The sequence below is a fragment of the Colletotrichum gloeosporioides genome (genome assembly GCF_011800055.1).
Source record: "Colletotrichum gloeosporioides strain Lc1 chromosome Unknown consensus_27, whole genome shotgun sequence".
NCBI lineage: Eukaryota > Fungi > Ascomycota > Sordariomycetes > Glomerellales > Glomerellaceae > Colletotrichum > Colletotrichum gloeosporioides.
The window spans coordinates 43,642-61,551 of NW_025544672.1; the positions used below are offsets into that span (position 1 = coordinate 43,642).

A 17,910-nucleotide genomic window follows, 5' to 3' on the forward strand; every position below is an offset into this window, starting at 1 on the left:
GCGCTGTCTCAAATTTCTCGAGGCTTCGAAATGATCATCGCTTTTGAGTTTTTCAGACGAAAGGCTATTACACGAACGAACGGCGCGCACACTGATACACTGTGACACCGTTAGCAATTCGCCCGACTGCGATGGCTCATGCAGGCAACAGACGATGCTGTGTCTCGCTGCCTTGGCACTGGGTTTGCTGCGCTCGCATACATTGTACGACTCTTTGAATGGGAGCCGAGTCCAAACCAATCGCAGGTGTCGGTAGGTCACAATAGATGGCCCTTGCTGCACATCGCGAGCCCTGTTTCTCCAGGCTCCAGCCTCGCTCGGTTGGTTCCTCCACACCATGCAGGGAGGACGTGAGATAACAATGTCTTGGCCGTACTCATATCGCTCCTCGGACCCGGAGCAGCTCCAACTTCCTTCTGGAGACGACACGACGGCAGCATTCTTGTTGCTCGCATGGAAAGCGTGGAGCGGAGCGGGCGTTGACAAGCAGCGTTGGAGCGTTTAATCAAATAGACTCATCTCTCGAGATGGAAAAGAAACGGTGTCCTGAAGTCCGCCGCTGTTCTCGGGCGGAAGGCTATCGAGCGCAGCCTGCTCAGAGCTTCAGCCAGGCAGCGCCATTATTACCAGGCACATCATCCGCATATGCAGACGGCCGTCACTGAGGCCTTCATGCAATGGTGTTGCTGCAGGTTCGACTGTCATCTGGAGTTGCGATAAGCCGTGCGCGAATGGGCGGTGGTTCCATATCAGACTGTATGCAAGGTGAGGTTAATTCGAGTAATGATAGTTCGTGGCAATTAAAAGTTGGGGCGACTGAGGAGCTCCAAGATGATTGACGAACCCATTGACCGAGGAAATGATCTCAAGTGATTGTGATGGGCGGCAAAAGAGACTGGACGGAGAGACAACGAGCCGGTGCTGAATCGCTCACCCCGGATCACAAGAGCGAGTCGCAACGCAGGGAGCCCTTTCCCTGGGCGCCCGCCGTGGGCTCTTGCAGTGTTCACTGTCCAGTCCACGGGCCTTGGGTTGACGCAGGGAAGGGCGACGTGGAAGGGAGGAGCGACCCGGGAAGGTGGGGTCTACGGGATGAGCTCTTTCCCTGCATGCCACGCCAGCACCAGACATTGGCCGGCCGGGCGGTACTTGCGGGTACCTGCCGGTCACTTTTTTGATTCTGTCTCTTTCCTCCCTTGCGCCCATGTGCTCCATGTGCCACCACCTCCCCCAGAGGCCGACTCGATCTCGAACACCAACAACCACAGTCTAGACGCTTTGCAGGGCCCTCTGCTCTCGCTCCCACATATCCCGCGCCTAGTAGCTCCCCCCACCCTCCTCGCCAAATCAGTGGTGTTAGTGCTGGTGCGTGCTCTCTACTGTGGGCGCAAGTGGAATTGCTTGATTTCCAGGCCTCCCCCTCCTCCCGCGCCCCAGTCCGTGAAGCGGACGTGGCCAACGGTACGGACATTTTGATGACATTCGGCTCAGCAGCATCGGCTCCTCCTGCAGTGACTCGTCATCTGCCATTGCGTGCCCTATCTATCTCAGGTTCTCTGATCGCCCTTGAACCCCTTGTATTTCGTTTTCCTATCCCTCGCAGACCTTGTCTCTGAATTCCTCCCGGCACACCGAACCCGAACGATACTCAGCCTCAATACCCCCGGAATTCCTGCGCGTCGGGGCGAACTTTCTGGACTCCCTCCAATTCCCTTCTAGGGACCTGTCAAGCTGTCCACAACGCGAAACCAAGTCCATATTGGCATTCTTTCTCGGCGGTTTCACAACTCGATATGACGCGCCGCTGATTTTCCGCCGACCCCGAGCGTTTCGTTCCCTCGACTGAGAGTATTGCCTCGACATTTTTTTTTCGACTTCACCATCACTCACTGTTCCGTCCAAAACATCCGACAGCCGATCCCTTCACATTCGTCTCGCTGCGCGTCCTTTGACGTCGACGCCTATTCGCCATGGCTGCCGCAAACTCCTCAACGAGCGCTTTTGCCATTACGAAAGGCAAGCTCCTGCTTCTTGCCTCATTGGCTATCACGTTCGTCTTCCCGCCTGCATATGCAATCATGTGCTCTTCTACCCAGCGCGCGCGACTGACATTTCGTGCAGATGGTGGTTCGCCCACATCCTCCCGGGCTACCAGCCCATGATCAAGGCGCAATTCAGGTCACGATTGGATGAGGCGCGGCAGAAGATTCCCAAGATCAAGGTCGACTGGAATCCGACCGACGACCCGAGGGCTAGATACAATGCGTCTAAGCTTGCGCTCATCATCGAGCCTCGTCCGCTTCCTCACCTCGTTCCCCAGCTGCTGCATATGACGTCTGTCGTGCCTCCTGACTGGAGATTCCTGTTCATCGGCTCAAACAAGAGCACAGTAAGCATCTCTCGGAGCTACGGCGTCAAGCACCAGCAGATCATTGGCAAGCTGGACTTGATGGTCCTTCCCGAGCCTTGGTCGATCGAGTCCAAGGAGCACATTTACCGCCTTTTGACCGACCGACGTTTCTACGACGAGTTCCTCCCTGGTGTGGAGTGGATCCTCAAGTTCGAGTCGGACAGCATCCTGTGCTCCAACTCTCCGACGAGTCTGAATGAATGGTTGGACTGGAGCTGGGCTGGCGCGCCCAAGTAAGTCAACCGCATACATCAATACTACTGCCGTCCTAACCCACGCATAGAACGCCCGACGACCGTTTCTCGGGTAACGGCGGTCTTTCCCTCCGTAGAGTATCCTCTATCAAGAGGGTCTTGCAATTCCAGGAGAGATATAACAACACAGAAGCAGAAGATGAGTGGTACGGCAAGAGACTGTGGGTGATGCAGGGGGAAAAGGTGGCGCACGGGAAGAAGGGCGCCCTCGCCGTTGAAGAGGTTTACATGGAGAAGCCGATGGGATACCACATTCCCGACGGCGGCAAAAACCTTCCCGACAAAGTCTGGAAGAACCCGACCCAGCGCAAGAAGATCTTTGACTACTGTCCCGAGGTCAGCCTGATCATGGACATGAAACTCGAACGCGAACGCTGCGACGGCGACAACAGAGAAGGAGGTATAGGCCCCACCGACGCAGAGAAAGAGCAGGCAGAAAAAGAAGCTAAGCAGAAGGCCGAAGAACAGGCAAAAGCAAAAGCGGAGGAGGACGAGCGTCGTAAAAAAGAAGGTGAGGCAGAGGCCGCAAGACAAGCAGAAGAGGAGCGCAAGAAGCAAGAGGAGCAGCAGAAGCAGCAAGAGGAGCAGAGGAAGCAGCAAGAGGAGCAGCAGAACCAGCAGCAGGAGCAGCAGAAGCAGGAGCAGGAGCAGCAGAAGCAAGCCGAAGGCGACGCCCAGAACAAACCAGCTGACACCAAAGCAAATGGACTAGACGACCTTGACGAACATGACCTCGACGAAATGCTCAAGCTCGACTACGGTCTGGGGGGCGACGGCTCCTCTCCGTCCGGCCCGGGATCCACTGACGACGCCGACGCCAAGGCTAAAGCGATGGCTGAAGAGGCGAAAGCGATAGCCGCCGCGAAGGGATCGGGGAGCTCTCAACCACTCTAAGGACAGGACCGAACAGAACCCCAAAACTTGACAAGCGATTGCCGGGCCCGCGACATGCCACGACTCGGCGAACCGATAAAGCTGACCGTTTACCACAGTCGGATCGGAATGCTCCGGGGAAACGTCAACGACACCAGGACGACAATGCCAGTTGGTACAACAACGAAAGTTGAGGCGACAAGGGAAGTCATGTTCTACATCAACTAATCCGAAATGACGGTGCTTTAACAGTATGGAGGGGGGGATCTTTAAGATGCACACCGTGGTTCAATACCAGCGGGGGCACTGATTTTTTTAGGTTGCCGCGAATGCCGAGGCTTCCGCAAACGGCGTTGGACAGAGGGTTGTCGTGCGGTTGTGGCCGACGTCACCCAGACGAGGCGAGGAATGGTCCGATAATGGATTGATATACCAATTCCGGAGAGTGTGGCGTCGGGCGTCATGGAGTTTATATGCATAACCTCATTCAGCACAATGGTAGCCGGGTTACCGGCACATCGGGGACAATTCGGGAGGGCAGTGTGGGAGCTGTCAAGCAGGACACAATTTCAAATGAACATTCCGCGGAGAACAAGCTTGTTTTCGCCCAGCCAATTGCATGGTTTCAGTGAGAACTTGACCGGCCACATCTACAAGCAGCGGGCACGCCGTCGCGGGAGCTCGGGTTCGGTTTGCTAACGACGGTACCAACAACTCGGTTCACCCTGGTCCAAATATTATCGCGCGACTCGGCCCAAGCAGCCGGCCGAGAGGCGAGATGCATGAAGACGATGGGATGACAGCACCTGTGCCATGCCGATCCTCCGATGAAGTCTGCACTGCTTTGTTTGTTTGTTTATCGCACAGGCGCTTCGTTCAACTAGGTATCATGGCTAGGCTTCCATGCAGGCGCAAGGACGTCATCTGCAAGCTTGACCAGACCGGTGGGCTCGCGTCTGTTCTGACCTGAAGTCAAATCTGCATCTCAACATCTGAGAGATGGCCTGCCCTCTGCCCAGATCGGGTAGTTCAACGCCAAGACCACATCAACACATGGCCGGGCGACGGATACTGACGCAGATTGCAGGATACGCACTGAGGTGTCAGGGGACGCTGCTCACCAACGCGGTGCGGCAGAGCCAAGCATCCAGGGTTCCCCGTGGAGGAGAAAGGAATGAAAGATGAGATCGACCGGCAACCCGAATGCGTTCGTCCCATTTCTATTTTTTTTTCTCCGATCTTGCCAGCGATGGCCCAATCAACGGGGTGCGCTACTGTCAGGCACGTCCGGGTTTGGTCTAGTGCTGCCGCGTTCTTGACTCTGGACCAGAATCGCTACTCTACCCGGAGCCAAAATGGACAGACACGGAGGTAGGCTTCAACACCACGGAACAGGCTCCCAAGATAGCCTTGGAACGGGTGATGTCTTGTGGCGCGCCCGACCAGGCTTGTCCATGATCGGTTCTCTTTCTTGTTCCTTCGACAACCTCCACAACTCGCTCCGTTCATTCGCCTTTCATAGCGGACGTCCAGAAGGGTCCAACGATGTGACCACGGCGTGGCATTCCACACCCCTCGAGCCTCTTCGAACCCGTCGGTGCGGCCCCGTACAGCCACTGGCGTCTTCGGCTCGTCCTGGCGTTTCCTCCCACAGTCACAGTCGCAACCGGTGGCTTGTCGCCCAGCCCGCTCTGACCGCGTTTCTTTCGTGTTCACTTACCGTCCCCATCGGTTCATCAGTTCCTATTCCCGTCTCGCTGCCTTCGGTATGGTCTCACCTGAACACTACCATGGCATCTTTATCGCTTTCGCTCTTGGCGACGAGCTCAATGAATTTCTTCAGAACGGGTGGGCCGGTTTGCAGCGTGTCTAAGGCTAGGCGCGCACATCACGGCGATTCCATGCCGATGAGTTCGTTGCTCCTACCCGTCCAGACGGTGATCGAGAATCTTTGACGCCACGCTAACTTTCCCGACCCGGCTACTTGGCGGCCTCGCCTCTTGACCCTCTAATTTCCATCCATCACTGCTCGAGCCTCCCAGAGAGGGGTGGGGGGTGCTTCTTTGCGTTCATCAGCAACCATGTTGTGGAGAATGTGACGCCGTTTCTGATGCCACGACTTCATCCTCGACGCCCCCCATGCTGTATATAACTTCGATGGCCGCGCTCGAATCATGAGAGGCTGTTTTTCTCGGTATCCTCTATCAAGGTGCTTCAGTGTCCCTACAAGAAGCTTGGAGTCATTCTTTTATCTCCTAGCCCTTTCCTTTTATTTCTTTGCACCACTCACTATACTTCATATCTTAGTTTTGTCTAATACAGCGAGCCACAATGCGTTGGTCTCCCCTCCTCCTCGCCTCCCTCACTGGGTTGGAATTTGTCCATGCACACGGCAACGACGAGCATGAGCCTCAAATGAACGTCATCTGGGGACGCCGTGGGCCCGACGACTTGCGAAAGAAGCGTGCGGCGTACGAGGCATGGAACCCTCCATCAGTGCCACTCAAACCTCGTGGCGATGCTACCAACCCCCTCGAAGCCCGACAGACATCCGGCCAGACACAGGCCCTGCCCTCCGGAATCGCGGTCGGAGATGGATCGCAGTGTGGTCCGAAGCTGGGAGCTTGCAACCCGGGCGACTGCTGTTCGGCTTCTGGGTATCTTCCAATGCTTCTCTGGCATGCAATCAGTGGCTAACCTTGGACAGATGGTGTGGTCGGGGACCTGCCTACTGCAACTCCCCTGATTGCCAAATCAGCTACGGCCCTGCCTGCGATGGCAACCAAAAGCCAAGCGGCCCCGACACTTCTAACGACGCCAGACCCAAGCTTGGTAGCGTTCCCTACGGCGGAGTTGGTATCTACAACTGCGTCAACGACGGTGATGTCGCCATCACTTACGACGACGGTCCTTACCTCTACACCGATGGTATGCTGGATGCTTTCAAGGCTCACGGCGCTGTTGCAACATGGTTCATCACTGGTAACAACATCGGCAAGGGTATGATCAACGCCAACTATGTTAGCACCATTCAGGTAAGACCTCCAAGTACGTCCGCAATCTGCCAGGGATCTGACAACAGCAGCGCATGGTTGCCGAGGGTCACCAGATCGCCAGCCACACGTGGTCTCACGAGAACCTCGACTCCTTGACTCTGGCCCAGCGCAAGAACCAGATGGTGTACAACGAGATCGCCTTCACCGACATCTTGGGCTTCTACCCTACTTACATGCGTCCTCCTTACTCCATCTGCGGATCCGAGTGCCAGGGACAGATGGCCGACCTTGGTTACCACATCACCTACTTTGATCTCGACACTCAGGGTTACCTGCACACTGACCCCAGCCAGATCGGCGTTAGTGTCAACCTGTGGGACCAAGCCATGCTGGCCAAGTCTCCTTGCAACGGCTCGTACTTGCATATCGAGCACGACATTCACCAGCAGATTGCTCAAGTTCTTACTCCTCACATTCTGGACTCTGTCGTTGCCAACGGCTGGAGGGCCGTTACCGTTGGCGAGTGCTTGGGCGATCCCGTTGAAAACTGGTACCGTCGCGGCAACCCCGGTTACAACTTCAACATCACCGCATCCAGCCCTGCGGTCTGCGCTAGCACGGCATCCAAGACAACCACTGTAGCTTTCTCTACCGGTGGCGCGACCACGCTTCCCACCTCCACGTCCCTGGCTGTCTCAATCGACGCTTCCTGCGGTGGAACCAGCGGAAACACCTGTCTTGGATCTACTTTTGGAAACTGCTGTTCCGTCAATGGCTGGTGTGGTAGCACCAACGCGTACTGCGGATCAGGTTGTCAGTCCAAGTTTGGTAACTGCGGAAGCAACGCCGGCTCCAGCAGCACAGGTAGGACTTCATCTACTTCTCGTCGCAGCACCAGCAGCTCCTCCTCACGCACCAGCTCTTCTTCGCGTGGCAGCTCGTCGACCGCTCGCACGAGTTCCAGCTCGTCGTCGCGGGTTTCAAGCTCCAGTTCGCGTTCCAGCACTGGCTCCAGCTCCAGCACTCGAAGCAGCACTGGTTCCAGCTCTCGCACTTCCGCTACCGGAAGCGTCACTGCTGCCACCACCGGGTCTACTTCTCGCACAGGAACTTCTTCTCTGACTCGATCATCTTCAGTCTCGGGCTCTACTTCAGGCTCTGTTTCTGGGTCTACTTCCCGCTCTACTTCTGCCTCCGGCTCGTCCACCGCCTCAGCGTCTTCTTCTTCTGCATCGGCTTCTGGCTCCGTTTCCGCCCAGTCTGGCTCATCCACGGCCAGCGGCACGGCTTCGGGCTCATCGTCTGCCTCTCGTTCCAGCACTGGCACCGCTTCTCTTCCCTCTTCAACCCTTCCTGTTTCCGACAACGGCGAGTGCGGTAGCAACAACGGCAGAACTTGCATTGGATATTCGCAGGGCAGCTGCTGCTCCCAGTACAACTACTGTGGAAGCACTGACGCTCACTGCGGTACTGGCTGCCAGAGTGTCTTCGGTACCTGTGGCAGCTCTGTCAATGCTACATCCCCCAGCGGCACCGCAAGTGCCGCGGCCGGCTCTAGCTCCCGCGCCAGCTCTGCCGGTACCGCCTCTGCCTCTGCTCCTCTCGCGAGCTCCACCTTCCCGGCCACTAGCGATGGAACATGTGGTGCCGCGGCCGGCAAGAGCTGTGTCGGCTACTCTGGAGGTACCTGCTGTTCTCAGTACAACTACTGCGGTAACACCGATGCCCACTGCGGCACTGGCTGCCAGTCTCTCTTCGGCAGCTGCCAGAGCTCCGCGTCCGGCGGAACCTCCGCAGCAAGCTCCGCTGCCGGTCAAGCCAGCGGTACTCGCACTGCTTCCGCCTCGGCGTCTACCAACACCAACCCTTCCAGCGACGGCTCTTGCGGTGGCACCAAGGGCTTCAACTGCTTGGGCACCAACTTTGGTGACTGCTGTTCGCCTTACGGCTACTGCGGTAACACCACCGCTCACTGCGAGACGGGCTGCCAGAGCGGCTTCGGAAAGTGCTCTGGCACCGGCTCGGATGTGAACGTGTCTCTTGATGGAAAGTGCGGCAACACGGGCGCCTCGGGATCGGAGACCTGCCAGGGCTCCACCTTTGGAAACTGTTGCTCGGCGTACGGCTACTGCGGTAGCACTGATCTTCACTGTGGCACTGGATGTCAATCCAGATTTGGCACATGTGGTATGTCAACCGAGGTCACAAGCGCATCGACGCTGACCTCTTCTATCTTACCTTCTGCTAACACTACTTCTCAGGCTCTTCCTCCGCAGCAACCACCTCTGCCAGGTAATACCTCGACCGTATCTTCGTCCCAATCGACCACCACGGACAGCTCCACTGTTGCTACTACTAGTAGTGCTTCGGTTGCTGCTGATGTCGTTGGTAGCTCTTCTGTTGTCACTACTAGTGCTTCCGTTTCTGCCGATGCCATTGGCAGCTCAATTGTTGTCACTACTAGTGCTTCGGTTGCTGCTGATGTCGTTGGTAGCTCAACGGTCGTTACAACCAGCAGTGCTTCTGGTTCTACTGATGCCGTTGCCAGCTCGTCTGTTGTCGCTACTAGTAGTTCTGTCGTTGTTCCGGATGTCGTTGTCAGCTCCTCTGTTATCATTACCAGTAGTGCTGTCGTTTCTCCCGATGCCGTTGTTAGTAGCAGCTCCAGCAGCTCGTCTTCTAGCAGCGCCACCAGCAGCAGCGTTCAGTCTTCTAGTAGTAGTATCAGCAGTTCCAGCAGCGATACCAGCAGCAGCGTTCAGTCCTCTAGCAGCAGCAGCAGCAGCAGCAGCAGCTTCAGCTCCTCCACGTTGTTGACATCCACCACGACCTCCTCTTCCGCTGCCTCTTCGCAGACGGCCAAGGTTGTCAAGGTCGTCAACAACGTCGGTGACTCCTGTGGTTCGACATTGGGACAAAAGTGCGGAACAGGTCTTTGCTGCACGAGTAAAGGTCAATGTGCGACTACAAAAGTGTGGGTTTGGAACAATGGCAATTGCTACGCGTTCAACGGCTGCCAGCCGGAATGGGGTACCTGCTTCTAAAAAAGGAGAAGATGAAAAAAGTTCAGCGCTGCTTCTGATGACAACAAAAACTGTTGTCTGCCAACAAAGTACATGGGGTGGGAAGAGAAGTAAAATCTCTCTGTTGTAATCACTAATTTCTTTTTTTCTTATTCTCTCGTCATGTCTTTCTTTTACTTGTTCATTTTGGAGTTTTATGGATTGGGGAGCATCGTCATTGATATAGAGCGATCAATACCTCTCATTTTTTGGGTAGAACCAGCTTGTAAAGTAGCCCACTTGGGTTTATTAGAGAAAGAAAAATTGATCTCTCGTTTCAATTATTTCTTGCGAGTTTCATCTGTTCAAGCCATCCTGCCCGGAGCTCATCAGCATTCCATACCTTATAGCAGTATCTCATCACAGCAAGTATATGACAATGAGCAGTGTAGCAGTCAGGCACCACAGTATACCAACATCATGGGTGAAAGCTTCTCATTCAATGCAGTGTATTCAGCATGGTCTGGCCCAGTCTATCTAGCTTTGCGAAAAACAACCCCCAATTTGGGTATCTGAATCCTTGTCCAACGCCTCGAATACTCCTGAGCTTTCCGAACCAACTTCATTACCTGCCTGACTTCTCGCATCTTCAATTCGACCTGCAAAAATCAAAATTCGCCCTTTATCTCAAAAAGCCGGGCATGGTTCAAAATCCTTTGTTTTACAAGTTACTATTTTTGACGGACTGTGCTCGTTCAGTTTTCAGACTCGTAGGTGCGGCTGAGAGTGCAGCGGGCGGCACTACCGATCACGCTGAGAATGCTCTCCATGTGGTTGAGCCGGTTGAAGGAGGCGTTGTCCTGCTCACGCTGGAGGCGGACGGCCTCGCTCAGGTCCTTGATGGCGCTCTCGTGGTAGGAGTGGATGCGGGAGTTGAGGCCGTTGGTGTGGGTTACGTGCTCGGTCAGAGCAGCCAGGTCCATGTCGGCGGGCCGCTGGTCGAGGGCAGCAGAGTTCTCCTTGCGAAGAGCCTCGGCATGGGCCAGCTTGTCGGTGGCCTGCTTGTGGAGGACGTCGATGATGGCCTGGGTCTGGGCTGTCTTGGCCGCCTCCGGGTTCTCTACGGGGCTGGTTCTAGTGCGGCGAGAGCTGGCGTTCGGAGTGACGGGCATCTGGCGTTGACCCGTGTTGTTCCTGTCGGACGTCGCAGCGTGGTTGCTGGTCATGGGAACGCGGGGGAACGAGGTCACCATCAGGTTGGCGGTCGGGCCGGGGTTGGCGTCCTGGCTCTGGTTGCGGGAGGAGGAAGCAGCGGTCTTGGGGGTGCCCTTCTTGGAGGACTTCTTGGGAGGAGCCAAGACGTTGGCCATGAGCTTGTTGAGGAGGGGTGTGTCCTCGTTGTCAGTGTAGTCGTTGTGGGAGAGGCGAGACAGTCGGGCCCGCTTGGCGGCCTCGTCGTCCTCGTCAGAGACCTTGCGCTTTCCCTTGGCATTGGAGCTCTCGGACGGATCAGTGAAGGGATCAGGCTGCTGGAGAGAATCATAAGGGTCGGCAAACTCGGCGTCAGGTGAAGCGGTGCCGCTCTCATCCGTCTCCTGGACAGGCTGGCCGGCGATGCCGGCAATGGTCCACTTGTGGATGTTGTGGGCGAGGTCGGAGTGCTTGGCATAGTATTCCTGCTGGATCTCGTAGATGCCGCCTTCGATGGCGCCCTTCTCGTAGCACAGGGCCAGCGCGACGACCTCGGCGGCCTTGGGCTCGCGGTCGTTTTCGTACTCGTTCTGGATGTACCACAGGAGGTTGCAGTCGTTGGGGTCGGGGAACTCGACGCGCTTCTCGATGACGTCGATGATTGCCATGCGGAAGGCGTCGGTGACGTTGGAGGGAATGCGGTTGATGAGGAACTGGTGGTATTCGACCAGCTCGGGAGACTTGGTGTTGACCATGGTGGCGGTTGTCGGGTGAGGGATTGGAAGGATGAGGGCGAGGCTGTGGTCGTCGATATATAACGGGTGGAGGGCGAATGTGAAAATTGTTGTTGTGGTGAATCACTTTGTGTGGTTGTGATGTTGTTGAGATGTTGTGGTGGGAGAGTCGAAGCGGGTGATGGATATTTATGGCTGATGAGGTGAAATAACCAAGGTATGGAGGAAGGAAGGAACGACACTTCGATCCCTTTAGATCTTGTTTCGTACGTTTAATCGAACCAAGTCTTCAGCTAGGTGGCTGAAAGTCGCGAGCTGATTGATGATTCGTTGTGGAGGGTGATATTTTTAGGCTGGGTCGAGGACTGCAGGTGAGGAGGAATTGAGGAAGCTGCGGCCCCGGTATCAGCTTGTCTTCTCACTCCAAGTAGCGTTTATTTGGTCGTGTTGTGAGAAGTAGGGATGCAATGTCAAAGACTTGGGGAGATGTGGTGTCGTGGAAACCAGAGTGCGAGGAGAAAATTGTTTGATTCGTGGGGTGTTGTAGCAAAAAAAGCGCAGTGACAAAAAGCACCAATGTGCAGCTTTCTCAGTTGCTGAGAGTGGATGACTGGGACTTGATGGTGAATGTGAAATGTTGCTGTGGAAGAGAAAGTCAGAACAGCAGAGAGGTGAGCTTTTGTGGGGTCCTCAGGGATGAAGCTATCACCAGAGCATCAAAAAGAAGGAACGAATTTTCAGTGGTTCACTGATTTCTACTCTTTGAAAAGCTGTATCTCAAAGACACCTGGAAAGTGCTGGCGGTTTTCACAGAAAGGTTCACAGAGTGTTCAGGAAACCTATAACGCGAGAGATATAACAGCAAGAATTTAAGCAGAAATCATGGAAAGAGCGAGAGGCAGTAATTCACAGCTTTTCCTCCTACACCATGACATACAGTACTTGAGGGGCCTGGGGCGGTTTCTGATAGTGTTGCTCTTTGCCTAAAGCATCAGTTGTCTTTGACGGACATAGATCATGTTGACAGAGAGTGAGATGCCCAAACAAACAATGGCGAGAGAAACATTGAAGCATAGTTTCAATTCACACTATGTATCTTCCTAGGTATGCGTTTGACAAAGGATATGGCTTGTCTAAGCAATACACGCCTAAATTGGATGGACTGTTCTCTAAGACGGTCAGTTGCTGGCATACAGCGTCAGGTTGTACGGGTTTTCGTCCGAGGGGACCATTCTAAATGGGTAGTGTTGGCCATGTCGTGTCATGACATCCCGATTCAGGTCCTTGGCAGGATTCACTTTGGCGAGTGCTTAGACGGCAGGCCCCGGGACAGCAGGTCTCTGAGGACAGCACACGAGGAAAGGTGGGACGTCACGATAAGTTGCGCACCTGTTGGTTATTACTGCCGGGGTTTTCGCAAGAGAACCCAAAGGGATATTCGAATATGTGATGGCGCAGCAAACCCTCAATCCAGTTTGGACTTGTTGTCTCTATCGCGGCCATTGTATGCGTCATGTCTGAGGTGACTGCCGTGGTCAATGTGTTATGAGCTCTTGTTGGGAGATGACATCTGATGGAAGGTGTGACCGAAAGCCAGATAGACTTTGGAAGCAGGAGGGCCTCGCAAATAGGGAAGGGCCAAGATCAAGGTCGGGTAGGTAAGGCAGGATCCCGCCCTTAATTAGGTAGTCGCACTTCAGTAAATTCCCAATGGCCACCTGTGTCCCTTCTTCTTAAGCATCACTTGGACTCGACCAAATCCAGTCGTATCTTCCAGAAACACCTCCCGCAGGCAACGACCAGAAACATCATCCAACTGACCACAGACGTTCACGACAAGATTCTTCCAGCAGATCTCAGTTTATAGGTCAGTAAAATGAACGGAAACGGCGGCGATTGTGTACTGACATCACTCATACCAGGGTACCTTATCTCGGAACCGATAGCTGCTTTGGATGCCAATTGCCATCAGTTTACACGAAGCCCAAACTCGAGCTGAGGAACGCTATTGAGTGCTGCGACTTGCCCGGTTCACGTCAACCATGGCCCCACCCGCGATTGACGATCTCCAGGAAGATATTGAGGAACTCCAAGAGGATATCACGAATTTGACTAAAAGGAATACCACTCTTCAAGCTTCGATTGACGACTGGGAGCGTTTACTCTTCCACGATCACAGCGAACTTGCAACGGGATTCAAGAATGCTATTTTAAAACAAAATGAGCGAGCACGCTGGGGCCCGTGCTACCACTGGTCTGTCGAAACCACGTGGAAGCCAGATTATTCTTCCTTTGATTGCACCGAGGAAAACGCGAGCCAGCTGTTCGGCCCGTTGTTCTTCATGATCCAATCCGGAAACCTAAACGCATGCCATAATGTATTCATTGCCAGGATGAATCGATTGGCAGAAATTATCTCGTCCAGCACCATGACCAATGTAGCCGTTATCCGGTGGATTCTGGATGCGTCCAACAACATGATCGATCACGACTTGGACACCAACGCTCCAATCAAGACGGCGGTATGGGCAGTTGGAGACGTTCTCACGCGGAGATGGGTCTCACAGGAACCAATATTTTACATGGTGCCGGACATTTTTCAGCGTGCTATCGACATTGATCGAGCTGACGATAATGAAGATTCTCGTATGCTGCGTGTTCAAGTCGCACCCGAGCAAAAGACAGCATCCTTTGTCAAGGTCCCATCTGCGAAATGGTGTGTCTTGTTATACCCAACCGAAAAAAAATGCGCATTCGTTGATCTCAAACTGCTACCAGCTCGCATGCAGCGTGGTAAACAGCGCGTCGCCGGTCCTCGGAATCTTTTCTTTGAGCTTGACCTGTACCGAACAAACCATATGGCCTTTTACCGCACGCGTGGGCTTTGAGCAGGAGCTGTGAAAAGTCATGAGATAGAAAGCTGAAGAGCCATCGGAAGCCAGGCAGGGGCGGTAACAAGACCAAAAGTAGTAGCATAGACATGCGAGGAAACCCACGAGAAGCATAGACTTGGAGCATTAGTTCAACCGGATGAGTCATAGAAGGCACAAAAGATAAATACAAAGAGACTGAAACAATATTTCGTGCGATTCGCTACGTGAAGCATGCAGCAAAATTCGATTTGGCATAAGACAAACAATCAGCAAAAGCTTATCGTATTGCATAAGTGAGGTTGCGCGCACTACGACAACCAGAGTCATCCAAGGATATGCTCCGAGACCCAAGAGGACATTCGGGGATAAGACGTCTCTAACGCCTACCGAAGTTGAACCTTGACGCTGTCGAGGGGACCCCTGAACCCTTGGTGTGATCAGAGGGTCGGACACGGCGCTCAGGCAGTCGGTCGCTAGGTTGATGTAGGATTCATCGGCCGCTGAACTCCTCCTTTCTCAATGCCTTCGTCGTACAGGTATTAATAATTATCACCACAGCTCATCAAACTGTCTACGAATTCTGCCAGCGCGGACCATTTCGTTGACCAAGATACCCCTTCCAAGTCATGACGTCTGGCGAACAAGCTCAGAATGACGGCTTGAGTTTATGCAGGGCGAAGGCCACATCGCAGCACGCGACGGGCCACGCGAGATCAAACTCTGTGGTAACTTCTGACTAGCGGCTCACTGAGTTCTGTCACCTTTTTAAGCTTATCGTTATTTCTCCACGGCCAGGAATTGACTCGACGTCGTTGAATATTCGACGACGACCAACGTCCTTCTCAAGGAACAATAAGCTAAAAGAGACAAACACAGCAGATAAGTCTGTATACTCTGACGGCAAACAGGGCCAGTGTCGAAACAAGCGTGTAGCAGGCACATCAAAAAGATCACCGTGCCGCCAGGATGTGAAGACGCAGCAAAAAGAAACTTGACCAGCCTGGGGGTCGAACCCAGAATCTCCTGATTGCACGATGAATCGTAGTCAGACGCCTTGCCATTGGGCCAACCGGCCGCTTCAGCTGAATGAGCCGAGGTGGATGTTGGAAGACGAGAAGCAGTATGTGCCCAAGACGCTAGGAGGGGGCCGGCGAAGAGATTTTTCTTTGCATGAGCACGAGACTGGAGACGATGAGCTAGTTCAGTGGAGCGGGCGGGAGAAAAGAGAGAAAACACCAAGGAAAAGTGGACTCGACGTTGGTCGGTGGATCAGGTGTGATGGCGCAGAAGAAGAAAAAAACGCTCGGATGGGAAGGGAAGCGAAAGGATTCCCGTCAAAGGCTTGAGTCGTTGACGAGGGGTGCTCATTGGCTCACCGCAGGCCGGGCTCCCGGGTGGATCGGCCGGAGCATTTCGGTCACCAGAGCCCATCCCGGAACAGTTTCCAAAAAGGCAACATGTTTGCGCGCGAGGGGCGAAGCGAAGCGACGGCGGCGACTCTGTCAGATATTGCGCCAAGTCCCGTCAATTCCAATCAAACAGAATTGTTCGATTGTGATTCAATGTCCGAGTGGACCGCCATCCACTCCGCAAAATCCATCAGAGAGGGTTGCATTCGCAATGTCGATCAGATTCCGGAGAGATGGAGGCCCGTCTTGTGCCAACCTTCTTTTTTTCGTCGCGTTCTTGTTCGAATCGACCACACCCACACAGCAGCGATTTACACTTTTTGCACACAAACAGACGAGACGACCGCAAGGTACATGGCGTATTACCCGCATACGCCCGAGCATTGACCAACACACGAAACATGTTTCTGTGGACGGGCAACCCATGAAACGATAAACCCCTATAATTGGCATCATAGCGCCAAGATATCTCGTGTCATACCTATCGGATCACGGTGTTGTTGATGTCACTGGGGCCAATACGGACCCGATTCCGAGAAGTCTGCAAACAGAATCACCAACACATGATCATTGAGAAAGAAATCGTCTGACGCTTGAATTGCTCGTCGTGGCTATGTACTTCCGCGCTCCGGTCTCAACTACCCCTGAACCCTCCGTACAGCGCCGGTCCAAGCCAAATGGCTGGAGAATCCCTTAGGACCGGACGTCCTATGTAGGATAAGCTTTTTTTTCATATCGTTACAGATCCAGTAGTCCGTATGGTACTCTGCTTTCCGTAGCCCTCGTGAATCAAGCAACCGGCACCAGTGCCGGCGACCCTTCCATTACGCCTCCAACACCGCTAAAAGCAGATAGCTTAGTTGGGCTTGGCGACGGGGAGCGCAGGAGCGACAGGAGCCGGGGCGACGGCGGCGGGAGCAGCAGCAGCGGGCTTCGCGGCAGCGGCAGGGGGAGCGGCAGGAGGAGCAGCAGGAGGAGCGGCAGCCGGGGCAGCGGGAGGAGGAGCACCAGCAGCACCACCGGCGGGAGCAGCAGCGGGAGGGTTGGTTCCCTTGCCCTTGGCCGCAGCACCGCCAGCCGGGGCGGCGGCGGGGGGAGCAGCGCCCTTACCCTTGCCGGCAGCACCAGCAGCGGGCGCGGCGCCCTTACCCTTGGCAGCTCCAGCAGCAGGAGTAGCCTTGCCCTTGGCCTTCGCGGCGCCGGCGTTGGCCTTGGCGGCCTTCTTCGCCTTCTTAGCCTTCTTCGCCTTCTTGCCCTTCTTTCCCTTCTTGCCCTTCTTCTTCTTCAGCAGCTGGCGGGCGCGGACGGGGACGGCCTCCTCCTCGTCCTGAACGTCGGCGATCACACCGCTGGTGGTCTCAACTCCGTTGAAGGAGGGGACGGAAACCCCGCGGGGCTCCTGGTCACGCTCCTGCAACTGCTGATCATAGTTGGTGAAACTGCGGTGCGTGTTAGTGATGATCGTTGAGATACTGCAACTTTGACTTACGTGACAGCCCTGCTATCAACATCGGCGGGAGCACTGCTGACGCTAACGAGTGTCGAGGCGAGGAAGAGGGAGAATGTGAGGAACTTCATTTTGTTGGACTGAAGTGAACCGAAGTTATTGATGAATTAGATAATCGAACCCGGTCGATTTGGTGAACTGAAATTGGTTGTAAGGGAATGTATGTATTAAATCTGGTATTGTGAGGCCTGCCGTCGAATCAATCCAAGAACCGCCAAGAGAGAGGATGGGTTGAAGCCTTTATGTACTCACCCGCCTCTCGTCCCAAACCGGGACCTCAACAACAAGACTGAGAGTGGCGTGAAGCGGAACATGTCGAGAGAGGGTGACCGAGAGCCTGAAACCCCCAAGCCCAGGGGCAGACAGACGTCAATGTCCAGGCGCGATGTGCTGAGCCACTCCAAGGATTCGCGTGAAGAGACCGGATTGTGTAGATGGCGCATCTGCTGCTGCCTCTCTCATCGCATCATTCAGAATAGCAACACCGTTGAGTCAGGCCAACCGCAGAGTCGTGTTTCGGAACTCGGTCCATCGTCGTCCAAAGTCCCTTACATCCAGACCTTCAAAGGGGCAAGGTGCTCGAAGCAACCGAAACTCTAATCCTTCGTCCGATGTCGCCAGTCTCCCTCACCCTATCTCTCCTTTTTCTTTTTTTCCTCAT

At 54.5% G+C, this 17,910-nt stretch overlaps 5 protein-coding genes across 5 annotated transcripts; 3 read left to right on the top strand and 2 right to left on the bottom strand.

Moving 5' to 3' along the window:
* Window positions 1-1,970: 1,970 nt before the first annotated feature.
* On the top strand, window positions 1,971-3,558 carry GCG54_00007392 (uncharacterized protein; the record flags this gene model as incomplete). Its single annotated transcript, XM_045407373.1, has 3 exons — window positions 1,971-2,050; window positions 2,122-2,643; window positions 2,694-3,558. 3 exons carry the CDS (start codon window positions 1,971-1,973, stop codon window positions 3,556-3,558), a joined length of 1,467 nt encoding a protein of 488 aa, XP_045266818.1.
* Window positions 3,559-5,868: 2,310 nt separating this feature from the next.
* GCG54_00007393 (putative peptidoglycan-N-acetylglucosamine deacetylase) lies at window positions 5,869-9,577 on the top strand (the record flags this gene model as incomplete). Its single annotated transcript, XM_045407374.1, has 3 exons — window positions 5,869-6,194; window positions 6,245-6,572; window positions 6,620-9,577. The coding sequence occupies 3 exons, from the start codon at window positions 5,869-5,871 to the stop codon at window positions 9,575-9,577; spliced, it is 3,612 nt and encodes a 1,203-aa protein (XP_045266819.1).
* A 713-nt stretch (window positions 9,578-10,290) lies between these two features.
* GCG54_00007394 (uncharacterized protein) lies at window positions 10,291-11,481 on the bottom strand (the record flags this gene model as incomplete). Its single annotated transcript, XM_045407375.1, has 1 exon — window positions 10,291-11,481. One exon carries the CDS (start codon window positions 11,479-11,481, stop codon window positions 10,291-10,293), a length of 1,191 nt encoding a protein of 396 aa, XP_045266820.1.
* A 2,408-nt stretch (window positions 11,482-13,889) lies between these two features.
* GCG54_00007395 (uncharacterized protein) lies at window positions 13,890-14,361 on the top strand (the record flags this gene model as incomplete). The annotated part of the gene is made up of 2 exons (XM_045407376.1): window positions 13,890-14,176; window positions 14,250-14,361. The coding sequence occupies 2 exons, from the start codon at window positions 13,890-13,892 to the stop codon at window positions 14,359-14,361; spliced, it is 399 nt and encodes a 132-aa protein (XP_045266821.1).
* Window positions 14,362-16,598: 2,237 nt separating this feature from the next.
* Window positions 16,599-17,320, bottom strand: GCG54_00007396 (uncharacterized protein; the record flags this gene model as incomplete). Its single annotated transcript, XM_045407377.1, has 2 exons — window positions 16,599-17,181; window positions 17,232-17,320. The coding sequence occupies 2 exons, from the start codon at window positions 17,318-17,320 to the stop codon at window positions 16,599-16,601; spliced, it is 672 nt and encodes a 223-aa protein (XP_045266822.1).
* Between the last annotated feature and the right edge of the window lie 590 nt (window positions 17,321-17,910).